At 39.9% G+C, this 14673-nt stretch overlaps 1 protein-coding gene across 12 annotated transcripts in view; it reads left to right on the forward strand.

Moving 5' to 3' along the window:
* Positions 1–14673, forward strand: part of LOC308477259 (uncharacterized protein) — a 198026-nt gene that overhangs the window by 88375 nt on the left and 94978 nt on the right. For 3 of the 12 annotated variants that reach the window (XR_013986409.1, XR_013986410.1, XM_081005788.1), the window contains exons 1-2: positions 9105–9693; positions 10326–10408. The exons of 1 other annotated variant lie outside the window; for it this stretch is intronic. Coding sequence is in view for 2 of the 11 variants with exons in the window: in XM_081005788.1 (XP_080861914.1) it covers positions 9662–9693; positions 10326–10408 (115 nt within the window). In the remaining 9 variants the exon portion in view is untranslated. 8 more of the 12 variants (XR_013986405.1, XM_081005787.1, XR_013986407.1 and 5 more) reach the window with 7 other exon arrangements.

Here is a 14673-nt window from a genome sequence, read left to right on the forward strand (position 1 = left end):
TGGACTAGATGACCCCAGGGTTTACAATTCTGAATCAAATGAACTTAATCAATTATTATATTCAATTAGTTAGTTTCATAACCTGCCTTATATGACATTACCAGCAGAACCTTAGGTATTTTTACTCTGAAATGAATCTCACAGGTGGTCAAAAGTTACTCTCAAGTAAATGTGCATAGGATGGCAAACGAACATTAAAACAATAAGCTAATGTCAAGAAAGAACCAGCTTCATCCCTGACTGCAGAATACTTGCTCATATTAGCCTTTTTCAAACTTCTGAAAGAAGAAATTTCTTAAGTAAGGAAGTAGTTACTGAGAATCTGTGTGCGCATGTGCTTTGAAAATGGTCATGCCCAATTTACCCAACAGTTGGATCTCAGTATTTGAGGTAAAGTCAAGCATTTACTTAATTGCCAGCAACATTTGTTTACTTATACTGTAAATGTAGAGTAATCAAGTAATCCTTCAGGAAGTCCTCCTGAACATGTTCCATTGAAATGAATGGAAGCTCTGAAAAAGAAACAAGTCACTGTCATGCTCTTCGTGTACAGCAGGGCTCCCATTAATTTCAGTTATGGGGCTGGCAGATAAAACTAAGGATTGTGCCTTTATAAATGACAAGGTTGTGCTTGTATTCAGGGACCAATCATGCTTTGAACAGCTTCCAAATTCTCTTTTAAATTATACACATAACATCTAGCTGTTGTTATTTTTATAAACTAGCTTGTATGTCATACCTAACCCAAAAGAACTATTTTAATAGATTTCTCAGAGTGATTTTAAAGAGCATTTATTTCTACAGCACTTGGCTTGGTAACAATAGATTTTTAAGCCCTTAGCAAAATGTTTCTGCTTATATTCAACTTGTATGCACACCCTGGGTAATAAATCGCCATTTTTATTTTCTTAAATGAGACGTTAGATATTAGTATTGTCAACTGTTGTTTCTGCTCTGGAAAAACCAAAAAGTGTGGTGTTTACTCATTTGTATGTAAGAAGCATTACTGATTTTTGTGGTGGCCAGGAAAATGTAGGGGGTGCATGTTTTTATGGACTTACTTGGTAGTTCTTACTGAGGTTGAAATTAAAGTACACTTCAAAATACAGGTCATACAGTTCCCTTTGCCAGATCTAAGGGGAAACAATTTAAATATACTTTTCTTTCAAGGTTGCATCCAAAGTTGGCAGATAATTTGTATTTGTGGGTGAAACAACAAATCATTTTTCATCTAGAATTAGGAATGACATGTGACAGAAGTTGAAGCCAACCACATGGATCCAGACACTGAGCAGAACCCTGCTCACCCAATGGGGCTTTCTACTCAAAATGCTCATCGGCTCATACAAGACATCTCTGAATTCAATTCATAGTCAGTATATATTAAACTTTTTCCACAATACTGATGGGGCTTGAACTTGTTAACTATTTTAAAGCCATTTTGCATTCTGATCACTCTAACAGCGGACACTCTATATTTAAATAAATATTGAAGATAGCAAGTACTGATGATGACCCTTGCACTTTAATACCAAGGCCTCTCACATTCAGTAACTATGAATTAAATATCCACATAAATGTAGCAGTACACAAGCTCAAGTAATTTAATTTATTGGCCACCTAATTAATCAAAGACAGATGATAAATAAACTAAATAATTTTAAAGCTGTGGCAACTCCAAAAAATCCAAAATGAAGTGTTTTCCTTAATATTTATAATCCTTTAGGTTGTATATCTGTATATCTTTAGATTACAGAATATGTAATGTGGTTAAAGTTAATGTGTTTTAAAAAGAGGATAAGCAAAGAGAAGTTTTGTCTAAGTGGTTGAACCTGGCATTTGCTGCAAATCTGAAGGGGAAATATTCTTAGTATTAGATTTCCTTTCTTTCTCTCATGTATAACCATTATTAATTTCAAATTAAGGGTTTTTTGGGTATTTTCTTTTCTATTATTTTCATATGCTTCCATTAATGGGAGTGAAGAGTTCGAGAGAATTAATATCACCATAGTAGAGACCTATTCTTATTATACATCCATTTGAAAAGTTATATTTGAAAATATATTATTGTAATTTTCCCTCTGTGTATAAACTATGGTTATATATTGCATAGCTTGTTTCCTAACTAAAAACAACAACAACAATTAATATTCACCACATTTCTTTATTTCCCCCTCCCTCCCACAATGTTTTGTAATGTATATTGTGTTATAATTAAAAATGTCAATGTGTTTCTATCTAACATAACACAAAGAAAAAGCAATATATGTTGGTGTACCTTGACAGAATATAAAGCATTTTGGCTGTTTAGTAAATACGGGTTCTAATTGATCAGAAAGCTATTTTGATCGCTACCTGTGCAGAAAAACTGCACGTGCATATATAGAGGCTTTTTAAAAAAAAAACTAAAAAAAACTAGTAGCCTGCTAAGTGTGTCCTTCTAAGAGAGAGAGAGAGAGAGTGATAAGTCTCTCTCACACAAATCCAGCCAAAATTAAGCACTTTTAAATCTCATTTTTGGGATCTCTCTTGCTGGAGTCAGTACTTGGACTTTTCTGTTTATGGGAGTGCAGGCAGAGTGAAGGTTGAAGCTAGTTGCAAAACAGTCCGTGTTATAATTCCCTTCTAAATGGGGATTAAATTATTTATTGAAACAAGGTAATAAAACTTGCTCCTTATTCAAAAGCAACACCACTGAAAAGAAAGAGCCTTAAGCCCAAGCAAGAGCATTCAAGTTTGTTATCACAAGTTTTAGAATGAAAGCCTCATGACTCATTAATATAATACTGCATATAATGTAAGTGTATCAACCAATTTGTATTATATCTTTGTCAATGCTTCCATTTTTAAAAGTTGAAGAGTCCAGAATTTGGTACTTTGTATAATTAACATTACTTACTGTGGTGAAGGCTTTTTAAAAACATTGCAGTTGACTTACTGGTGAAATTTGAAATAAGTTGGTCTAGAATGAACTGAGAAGAAATATTTACAACCTGCAGTTCTGAGCAATTTTCTGAACCACACAGTTTTTAGCACATAGCACATGTTTGTTTTACATATTTATTTATATTCTGTTATGGTTCAATGCATAAATATTTGTAAATGCTGAAAGGAAAATAAATGTGCAAGTTGCTTAAAAATACTTTTAAAATAATATTTTTTGCTATCAGCCCTACTGCGTCATTTTTTTGAAGCAAGATTACAATTAGTGGGGAAATGAGGTGGCCAGGCCCAGCTTGTGTGTCCATGTGCCCTTATTAGCATGATACACAAAATTCACTGAGGAAAGATTGTAAATTTATAAGATTTCATTATCTATGTAGTTTTCAGTTTATAGATCACTGTGTTTCAAATATTAAAAGGGTTTCAAAAGTACTTGTCAAGTATTTCACCATGCTTATCTTCTTTAGGCTGCTATACACAATTGTCTGGCAGTAAACTCCACTGAACTCAATGTATAGGATTGTACTGCTAAGTGCATCAAACTAGGGTAGAGTTCTACTATTGTATCACAGTGCTTCATTTTTAAAATGAAATAAGTAAAATTTCTACCTTAAAAATAAAAGTGAGAAAGGCAAAAGCCCACATCTTATAGGCAGAAATGTGAACAGATGCAGAAAATCCTAAAAACAAGGATGAGGGGGGAAATCACATCCAGTATATTTAATGGAGGTCTCATGCATTCATTCAGCCTTTATTGCCATAATTTAGATAATTAAATCATAAAGGGGGGGGGTCCTAAAACATTGGTAATCCAGACATATTAAAACACATAAAACATACAAAAGATTCAATAGCCAACATTAAGTAATATTAAGTAACTTTAGATTTGACTTTTAAAATCTCTGCTAAATATCCTGAAACCAAACTCAGTAGTTTCAAGAATATCATCCCTCAGCAAATATTGCATTACAAATTCTTTGCAAGTAGATACTTTAAACTTCAAAGGAGTCACCAATAGGTGTCTCCGAAGAGTATAAAAGAGAAGGCAGTCCAAAATTATATGGAATATTGTATCTGGTGTATTCATACCACAAGAGCAAAGTCTATTCTGGAAGGGTATTTTTTGGAACCTTCCAAACAGTACAAATGGGGGGAATGCATTTAAACGGGTTAGCATAAAAACTCAATGATACAAAGGGTTATCCAAATTATAAAAATTAGTTGGGCATCATTCCATGACAAGGCTGCACACCTAAGTAAGCAGATGAGCATACAGAAGGCTGAGAAGGGTAAAGTTTTTGAAATACAGCTCCAATAATATTGTCTATAATTATTGAACCTGTATTTATTAATTGCCTTATATGGGGAATAAAATATTAAAGGAAAAGCAAATGTTTTGTTAAATATTAGCATAATCTTAGATGTCAGTGACGGGACTGCCATAGCAACAAGCTAAGCATAACAACAGTCACGTTAATTCTTACCACGTTATTTTGGAATTACTGTCCAATACACTGAAAGTGGCTGTTTGTTTTGTAAATAGATACTAATGAAGCAGCTTAGTAAATGACAGAATATATAATGTGTCGTAAATATAGCAAGTATTAAAAATGTAGCATTGACTTTCTTATATATCAATGGGGTTCAAATGTGCTGCAGTGAAATGAGTTTTGATACAACATAATGCAAAGTTAAAGCAATGTGAAAAGATAAAGGTAGTATTAAGAGTAAATATATGAAATATATTTATTTTTAACTTAATATAATAAATTAATAAATTTAACTTTAATATGGTACACCAAATAGCTCTTTAAACCCATGAATGTTAATATCCAGTGTTAATAGCCAATGTGTGTTGATACTGAGCAGATGTGAATCTTTACTGCTTTAGATTTGCTGAAAATGTATTTTAAAGTAAGGTGTTCTGTCCCTCCCCCATTTTTTTAAAAAGGAAAGTAACCTCTCAATACTCTGTGTTTAATTCACTAATTCGACTAATTCAATGCACTGTTATTTTTATTTTTTATGTGGAAACAAATTGTGTGTTGAGGGGTGAAACTTTGTTCTACATCCGAAGTATCATTTATATAGGTTTACCAGTTCGGTGCAAAGTTCCCTACGAAATAAGACAGTGAAGTCCTATTGAAATTGATGGGAGCTGAAGGAGAGCCCTACAGTTTCCTCCTTCCTTTCCATGGTGGTTGTGTGGATTGTGACCATAGTGTAGTGTTAGCAGCAGCCTTTTGGGCTGCGCTGCTGTTCTCAGCTGTGCTTCAGGTCTGATGGCTCCTTCGCCCCCAGATGCATCTCACATAAGGAAATACAACACAAGTAAAAACATGTTTAGCTAATTACATGTACAAGAGAATATTAAGTATAGTAATTCTGTGCTTGTGTCACCCAAAATCTCAGTATTAAAAGACAGCAGCATTTAATATTTGCCATTTCAAGTGCCATATTGAAATTAATCATTTATGTAGTTTTGATTTATGAAATAGGAAACGTGTCTTTCCTAGAATATTTCAAGTCTCTATCAAGAGTTTTTAATCCTTAAAAATAAAAAAACTGTTGTGTTTTAAAGATATATATATCCTGAACACAGACAGACATGAAGAGACTGAGAGACATTTTAAAAAAAAATTGCTTGAAGTAAACATTAAGAAAATGAAAAACAACAACCCCATAATGTGGCTCACTGACAAAAAAACAATTACTAAATTCTCTGTCTTCTTAAAATTCTCATACCAGAGAAGATTGCTTCAGAAGTATCCAGGTAATTATTTTCACTTTCCAGAACCATTTAAGTGTTGGTTTATGTCATCTCCAAAAGATAAAATCATACAATAATTTAGAAGGAATGTATACTTCACATTTCTGTTTCTTACTGAATAAAATCAAAAGTAAACTTGCCACCATATGCTCCCATGATTAATGTAAACAAATAAAAGATAGATAAAATGTTATTGTGGATCTAGAGCTAGTAAAAGTTTTAATTCATTTGGGTGGGGTTTATATATTCATCTCGCTACTGCATTTTGCATCTGAAAATATAATTTATTAGTGGCAGATAACCAGCATTTAAGATAATATTACAAATCTGTGTCAATGCAGAAATATTTTATAGTCTACTATATACTTGATTCATGATTCTCTACTTCAGAATAAATAATGGGAAACGAGTGTTAATTGAATAGGTGGTTTAATGGTTTTATACAATTTTCGTACCATAGTATCTCAACACAGATATTAAAAACATTCGTGTTTCCTCTCCATCTCAAACGCAAGCAAGCAGCAGCAGCAGCAGCAGACCAAAGCAAAGATGAGACAAGGTCCGTGGGAAGCCAAATTTTCTGAGACACTTTCTAAGGATGGCAGGTGCCTTTTTAAAATGGCAAAATGTGGACAAAGCCGGGGGAGGGGGGGAGAGGGAAATTGGCATGTATTGCAATATTTGTAACTCGCTGCTATATATACACTGTCAGGCTGCAGTTCTGGTTAAGACAAATAGGCTGTTTTCCCTATACTAGCTGTTAGAGAAGATGCCCACTAGACTAGTAGTAGTTACAATGTGAGCTTTGCTGTTTCAAAATAAGCTTAAATATAGACAAACTATGTAAGTGGACAGGAGACCAGATAATTTCAGTGCTGTGAATTTCTAGTACCTTCTTATGAACTTGCATTTGGAAAGGGGGACTAGCTGCGCTGTTGCCTGCCTATGAGCTGTCAAGTAAAAAGCAAGGTGGTCAGTATCCCAGAAGTGAACAATATTTTGAAATAAAGCAAAACTATACAGTTGACTTCTTCCAGTTGATATATTTTCCTGTCAGTTCTTAGGAACAAAAGGTGCTATTTTTAATGAGAATTTTCCTCATGGTAGTACATGGGCAAATATTTGTCATAATCCTGTCAGCAGAATTTGAAGAGAGTTGAGTCAAAATGAAATGATGGCAATTCTACATCCAGGCAAAAGCTTCCCTCACTGCTCCCTGAGGCTGCAGTCCTGTACCATTTTCTGAAGAGAAAGTAGAGAGGTTTGGCAAAGTATCTTCATAGAAGTCTGAGATTTTGTGCTCGAATATTGCAAGGCATCCTTTAAAAAATGTGTTGGGTAATCGAGCATTATAAAGCTTGTGCGTATCTGTGTGTATGAGAGAGAGAACCCGTGCGAAATACGCTGATTTACAAATACACCAATAGGGGGGAAATCTATCTGTGTATCTATCTATTTAAAATATGAAAGTGGGATTTCAATTGGTTGATTGAAATGGTGAGATGTGACGCAAAAGGACACTTGGATGGGTAGAAATGCTGATGTGTGCCAAAGCAGGCACACCAAGAAATATAGTTGTTGTTGCTGCTGTGTGTGTGGGGGGGGGGGTGCGCAGGCCTTGCACTTTCTTTTTTGCTCACCCTTTGACTGAATATCTCAGGGCTGAGATATGTGTGATGGGTCGATCTATCTACAAAGCAGAAGAGAAAGAAAGCCATTGCCAAGTGTGGCGGAAGGGTCTGCTGACCACCTTCTCCCCCCTCGAAGCGAGACAAGGGGCGCCTTCAGTCCACTTTCACCCCACTTTCAAATGCACGTCTGTCTCGGCCCAGCAGCAGCTCTGCAGACGGGAGGCAGAAGACCTCGATCTGCCCATCCGCCCGCCCAGGCGGAGCTGCCAGTCAGAGCCCAGGCCGCGAAGAGGGACAAGGGGGGCGGGGGGAGAGAGCTGTCGCCCCGGGCAGGGACACATTCACACGTGAAACGCAACGCCCGAAGCAGCGGAAGCCAGCCCCAGCCCCGACGCCAGGCGGGCGCACGTTGGAAATGGAAAAGGAAAGGCGCCCGCGGAGAAGAGGAGCCCACCTTCGTCCGGCGGCGGCAGCGCAGACGCCTCGGGCGCAACAGTCGCCAGCAGAAGTTCGCCCTGGTCGGGGGGCGGGCGGGCGGGGAGCCTCCTTGGGCAAGGGGGAGTTTCGCCGGGGACGCGCCCCTCAAGAGCGCTACATGGGAAAAGCCCCAAGCCAGGCCGGAGGAGAGACAGGGATACATTATCTATCTTTTAACGTATATAAAGGAGGCGGAGGCTTCGTTTCCTCGAAGAAATGGAAGGATTATCTGTGCTTGGGAAGTCGGCAGGAAGTGCCAGGCGGGGGCGGGCACCAAAGGGCCCTTTCTCAAAAGTACTTGGTAACCAGCAAGGGGCTTTGGGCCCGACCCCTCGAGCCTGGGGGGGGGGGGGATGGAGCGAGAGCGGCGAGTCTCCTCAGGATGCCCCCCCCCCGCTCGCCTCGCCCCTTCCCTCCAGGCGCGCCCATGGCAGCTGTTTCTCCTCCAGCCCCGCAGTCGAGCTGTCTCGCCCAAATGCTTATCGGCGCTTGACTCGCTGCCAAGCTGGTTGCGAGGGCCGAGCAGCCTCGGCCGGGCTGTGCAGCTGCGGCAGAAAACAAGGGCTCCGCCAGGGCTGCCCCCCCCTCCTCCGGCGGCAGCGCTCTTTCTCGTCTCCTCCGCCCGTGGCTGCCCCGATTTCCCCGCCTCGGGCGCAGCTTCTCCAGCGGGGCCTGCGGACGGCTTTGCGCTGCCAACCTGCAGCCCGTTCTCTCTAAAGATGGAGTGAGTTTCTCTCCGGGCTTTGTGCGCCTCGCGTGCCTTTTCCTCTTTGGCACCAAGTCGGGGCGGGGGAGACCAGGCGGAGGAGGCGCCTCCAAAGTTGAATTCGGCAAAGCGCCTTTCTACAGCAGCTGGGCAGGTCGTGCGCGCGCGCGCCTGCTGCCTGTGTGCGCGAAGCCCCCGCAGCCCCAGATCCCGCCGCCGCCGCCGCTCGGGCTCCCTTCTTTCTCTGCCATTGCACCAGTCCTCCAGCCCCCCCCCCCCGCCGCGTCACAAACACAAGCCCGCATTGGGCTGGCAGAAGAAGAGCTCTTGCTGGCTCGCAGGGGCGGCGGCCAAAGGCGGGCGAGCGGAGCAAAGAGACCTCGGGGCGTCGCAGATCTGGCGCAAGGAATCGTGTGTGTGTCGGCGCGCGCGCGCGCGCGAGCGAGAGATGCCTATGTGCGTGAGTACGTCTGGGCCGCGCCTGCTTCATCCTGGGCTTCCGCCGCGCGCCCCGTCTCGCTCGCCTCGGCCCGATTGCGCGAGTCGCGAGAGAGAGAGAAGGAGAGAGCGCGAGCGCGCGCGGGGGGAGGACAAGGCGAGTCCTTTGCCGCTTGCTTCAAGGGCCGCCTCCCCTTCAGATGGCCTTCAAAAACTTTTTTATTATTATTTTTAAAACATGGCCAAAAAGGACCACTGCTCCCCTTCCCCTTGGCTGTATTTTTAACTCCTCTTCCCCCTCTTACAATATTTGGAATATTTTTTCATCTCCTTTAGTGCACTTTGCTTTGAGGTTTAAGTACTCCCCCAAACCCTGCTGTTTTCTCTCGTTATCTGGGGGTTTATTTCTTTTGACCAACCCAGCTATGAAAATGTGATATTTTTAAAATGTTTTTCCTTTTCTGAATAGAATGCTGGTGCTTTCTCCTTCCTCCCCCCTTTTTCTCTCTCTTTTGGATTGTCTGGAATGTATAAGAGAATCTCCCGTGTGGGAAAGGCTATTCACCTGCCCCCCTTTGAAAAGTTAGCCTGATACAAGTGGAAATATTTACATGTTTTGGTTGCCCAAGCATCCTGGCATTTTCTTCTGCTTCTCATCCTCCACCCTAATGGAAACACAGGGCTGGTGCATTAAAAATGCTACCTCCAGGACAGGTGCCAACTTCAAGGTAAAAAGCAGTAAAATAGGTGATAGAAGGATTGGGGGGGGGGGGGGAGAGAGCAGACAATCAGGAATTACAAAGTCTATCTGAAATTATGATTGAATTTTGCCATCCAAAATGGGCGAAGGGAAAAGTTGAAAAGATACTTTTTCTGCATGCATTCAAAAGGGGTGAAGAGACTCTTTCTTTCTTTCTTTCTTTCTTTCTTTCTTTCTTTCTTTCTTTCCTTGCCTACTGAATTATTCAAACTGTCAGTGGTGAATCCAGGGACATTAGCATGCACCAGGCATGCTGTTTGTCTGTTTGCTAACATTCTTCATTCAAGACTTGTTAACTGCCAGACAAGCTTAACACGCTCTTCTCTCCTCCTCTCCCCCCTTTCCTTTCTCATTCTACCTCCCTCCCTCACAGTGTCTTTCCTTCTCTCTCATGCCACCCCTCTCTGCCTCTTCTATTGTTGTTGCTGGGAGCTGGCAGCCAGGGGGGCAGCGGTGGCAGGGGAAAGCATGTGGCTGCGAGGCTGGAGCCCTGTGGTTGCTAGGTAAGGACCGCCTTCCCATATTTGCCAGGCCTGTGAGCACTTGCAAAATCAAGAAATGCCACGGAGATCACCGAGTGTCTTCCATCTGCTTTCACAGGAGACCGCAGAACTGCAAGGTGAACACACTGTCGTCCTCTCTCTGCTTCTTGTCCTTGTGGCTGGATTCCTACTCTTCCCCGGGTAAGAGTCAGTCCCTTCCTTAGATGCTTCTGATTATTATGTCGCAACATTTCACATTTAGCAGCATTCACAACAGAGTGGGGGAACAGAGTAAAATTGCCGAGAGGAAAACGACATTTAATCACTCAGATTGGATATTGGTGGATTGTCCTAGGATTCACTAAGTTAGACCACCTAACCAGCAACATCTTCATTGGCCTAGCCTGGTCTCAGTCCGGCTTGCTAAAAATGACGGCTTTTAGATTTAAGGATGTTGTGTAGTTACTGTTGTTTTTTTCCTTCAATTTCTGTGCCTATCGTTTTCATTCTATCATTTTGTCAACCTGTTTTAAAACCAGCAACCTTTCATTTTTCAGAAAATCAGATGCATGGTTTGTTTTTGAATGCAAATGTCTTGTGGCAGTTTTGGTTTTGCTTCACTGACAAGTTTTCATGAGTGGTGTGTTTCCTTGCCTTTTGGTGCGTAGGTGGAGGTATACATACATGATACATAGAAATTATTATATAGATGATACGCCTTTTTACCAGAATGGCACTTTGCAGAGATATGGCACTGAATCAGATTGTGTAGTCTGTTCTGACTTTTATTTGACCATCCTTTCTCTTGGAACTGGAAGCTTTATACTCTCCCTTATTGCGAAGCTTTGCCTGTCTGTCTGGTGCACGCTCACATGTATCGAGGAACCAATAGGCTTTTAAAAAACGACAACATTTAAAACTATATTCTTTGGTAACACAATTCAGTGGCAATAACCTTTGCCCAAGTAGTGCAATGACATGTATTTAGGCACATCTGTACCACACGTTATTTGATAAGGAGAGGGATTAATATTATAATCATAAATGTTACATTATTTTTGTAAAATCCCCAGAGGAATCTGAAGTATGTCACTGCACTATGTATACGTATTGCGTCTATGGCCAGTCATAATATATGGATGTCTACTTTTTAATTATTCATAACAAAAGCATTTATGCAAATGCTTTTCTTTTTCTTTTTTTACTGGAAACCAATGTATACATCAAAACAACATGTGGATATGGATGCTCTTTTGATGAACTTGACAGTCAGCCAGTTTGGCAAACACTGTACATTTTAGATATATTCATACTGTGCATAAGCTGAACATCTAATATGCTTAGTTTTATTCATATTCCCAATTAAAATATGCATAGATAAAAAAGAAAGTATTGTTCTTTGCTAAATGAAAAAAATACTTTGATCGAGCTTTCGTTTCTGATGTCGAAGCTTCTTCCTCTTTTTTTTTAGACAAGTATGGGAGATTTCAGTTTAGCCAAGGAGGAGAATGTATTTAATTGCAATACATCTGCTTGTGTATCTCCTAAATTTAAGTACACTTTAAAAAATAGGTGGGGTTGTGAAATTGCAAATACGTAGAACATACTTTCTGGTTTGTATAGAGACACTTTTTAAACAGAGACATTAGCCAATATGAGGATGGCAGCCATGTAGTAGCTCTTGTGGAGAATTGTTTAATGGTAACATAATGCAAAATGCAAATAATAACATCTGTATCTATAGCTGGTGTGTGTGTTTATGCCGATAATCTGAGACCAAAGAGATAAAACATTCTGGAGGAAATACAGCATTGGTTTCTTCATTGTTCAGAAAGGCCTCTGCCTTCCCCAAACAACTGTAATAGAAGTGTGCGTATTAAATCGCTACCACTTTTTAGCATTTGTACTTTCAGTAAATTGCATCCATGTCCAAGATTTTTATGGCTATTTTGTTTTTGTGTTATATGAAGAAAAGTTATTGTGGATACTGAGGGTAATTTATTATGTTGGAAAGTCACATTTGAAAGCATACTTAAGATAATATTCTCTTTAAATTAACTATGGGAATTTGGGGGGATGTGAGAGGAATTAAATTGGATAAATTGGTAAGAGATGAACAGGAACAACATGATTAGGTTATTTACTCTTCTGCAATTTTCATACCATTGTAAAGTAAGTACTTGCAGAGACGGTGATCCTAAGCCAAGTCAGTGGAAGAAAGGCGTATTGAAATTAATGGGAATAATTTCAGGGAATCTTTTTAGGACTAGAATTCTAGGTTAGTGCCAAGACAGAAATTATGATCATGCGTGAGTGTGTTCCTGTAATATATAGCATGTACAGTGTGTACAGATAATAATTGTGATTAGGTGTTGAATATGCTACAAATAAGTTGGGATTTTACCTTTCTTTTCCTAACTTTGTCCTTTTCAAGGGTTTGGCAAGGAAATACTGTGTATCAAAAAAGTATTTCCTTCATGAAAATCTACCAGCATTGCCTGTTTTGCTGTACCAAGTACTGAGCAGGAAGGGATTCCTTATTTAAAAGTAAAATTCACACCAGAGCTAGATAAAGTTGGGAGTCCTGAGCTCCATTATATGCAATATAGCCCTACTGAAGTACTCTATCTATCTGTGTATAAAATTGCAGTCAAACACCTCAGTGAAGCACAAGTGATGCAGCCTGTTTTACAAACCTGAAATCCCTCTGATCAGCAGTTTTGGGGGAGGACAGGAAGGGCTGGATCCTTTCCTCTGGTTCCTCTCTGGAATGGCTGGTCACCAGGATTTTAGCTTTTAAAAATCCACGTGTGGGAATTGCAGGGGCAGCACCCAGTCCTGCACATGGCTTGCTATCCAGCCTGGGAGATGTACACAGAATCCTTCCTATCATGGCAGAAGCATGTTATTAAAGGCACTACGATATACGTAAAAAGCAGAAGGGCAACCAGCAGTAAAATAAAATGAGGCCTGAAGTGACCACTTCCTAGAAACAGACAGATTATGGTTAGATAAATAACCGCATGTGAAGATAATAGATGAGAATGGACGTCCTGAGAGCGTTCGTTTTCTTTTAGAAAAGTACTATTTCCTATTACACCAAGTATAATGGAACTGTAGTTAAAAATTCAGCAAAAGCATTGGGGGGGGGAGGAAATAAGCAAGATCAGGGTAGGTGTATTCCCCCCATAGTACATTTATTTTATTTTTGAAAAATGCACAAAACAAAGAAATAACGTACAGTAGTACCAGAATTTCCCCACATTTAGTATGCACAAATATATGCATACTAAATGTATATACTAGATGTATATACTATTTTTTTTAAATGATATTTATTGAGAATTTTTTTAAAATTACACAAAAAAAGAGACAAGACAAAAAAAAGAAAAAGAAAAGTAAAACCATCATTCTCCAATTCTCCACTTTCAATACCTTCTTTCCTTGACCTCCTCCTCCTCCCTTTTCCTGTATCCTAATTTATAATAGTCACAGCAAATCCTTTCCATAATTTATAATATTCTGTCCTTACATTACCTTAGTCTATTTTCATCTTATCTTATATATAAAAAAAGTTATATATATATAAAAAAGGATGTGAGGGCAATCTGGCTGCGACATCTGTCACCCCATTGATCGCCAGGGTTGATTCGGCTGATCTGGCTGGCTAGGCGGGTGTCCCCTTCCTCCCTCACCGCTCCATGTGCGTCCCTCCCGAAGCTGCGTGCTCGGTGGAAGAGGACGACCATCCCAGATAGAAGGAGTGTACCGTTCTTCGGTCAAGGGTATACGATAGCTGCGCTCCCCTGCTAGAACCTCAAAACAAGTAGATGTATATACTATTGTACATCATCTATATATTCAGAAAACATAGATAACTTTTAAAATGATAAATGGAATTCTCTTTATTATCCACATTTTTCCTGCAAAAAAAGTTCCATTTTCTTAAAAATTCACAGCTTCTCAAATACTTTTGCTTAGCCTCTGTCTTATCTTCACAGGATTCTTGTTATTATGGAGGTACCTTTCTTCAGCAACAATGCTCAAGAGTCTTACATTCACACCCACAGGGTTTCTTGTTTAAGATAGACTCGTCGTACTCGTAAAGGGGTTGTATACAGAGTAGGTTCGTGGAGATCCCAAATACATAGCAATCAGGTATTGTGATGGAAAGGGAAAGATAGGAATGCGCTGCCACGTAGTAAAATGTCCATGTGAACTGAGTTCAGAATAGTGAGCCTTTCCCCTGAGAAGGAAGTTATCATAGCATCTTCTGGGCATTCCATGATCATATCTTGCCCTGGTCATATCCTGATGCAGCAACTGGTAATAATGAGTGGGTTGGTTTTTTATTATGCTATCTGTGTGAAAGTGCAGCCATGCATTGCTAGGTTAAAATCTTACTCAACTGTATTTTGTAAAGCTGTATCTGACTGGGCTGGGTTGAGGAAACACACACATTTTAC

The sequence above is a fragment of the Podarcis pityusensis genome (genome assembly GCF_964106645.2).
Source record: "Podarcis pityusensis genome assembly, chromosome: 5".
NCBI lineage: Eukaryota > Metazoa > Chordata > Lepidosauria > Squamata > Lacertidae > Podarcis > Podarcis pityusensis.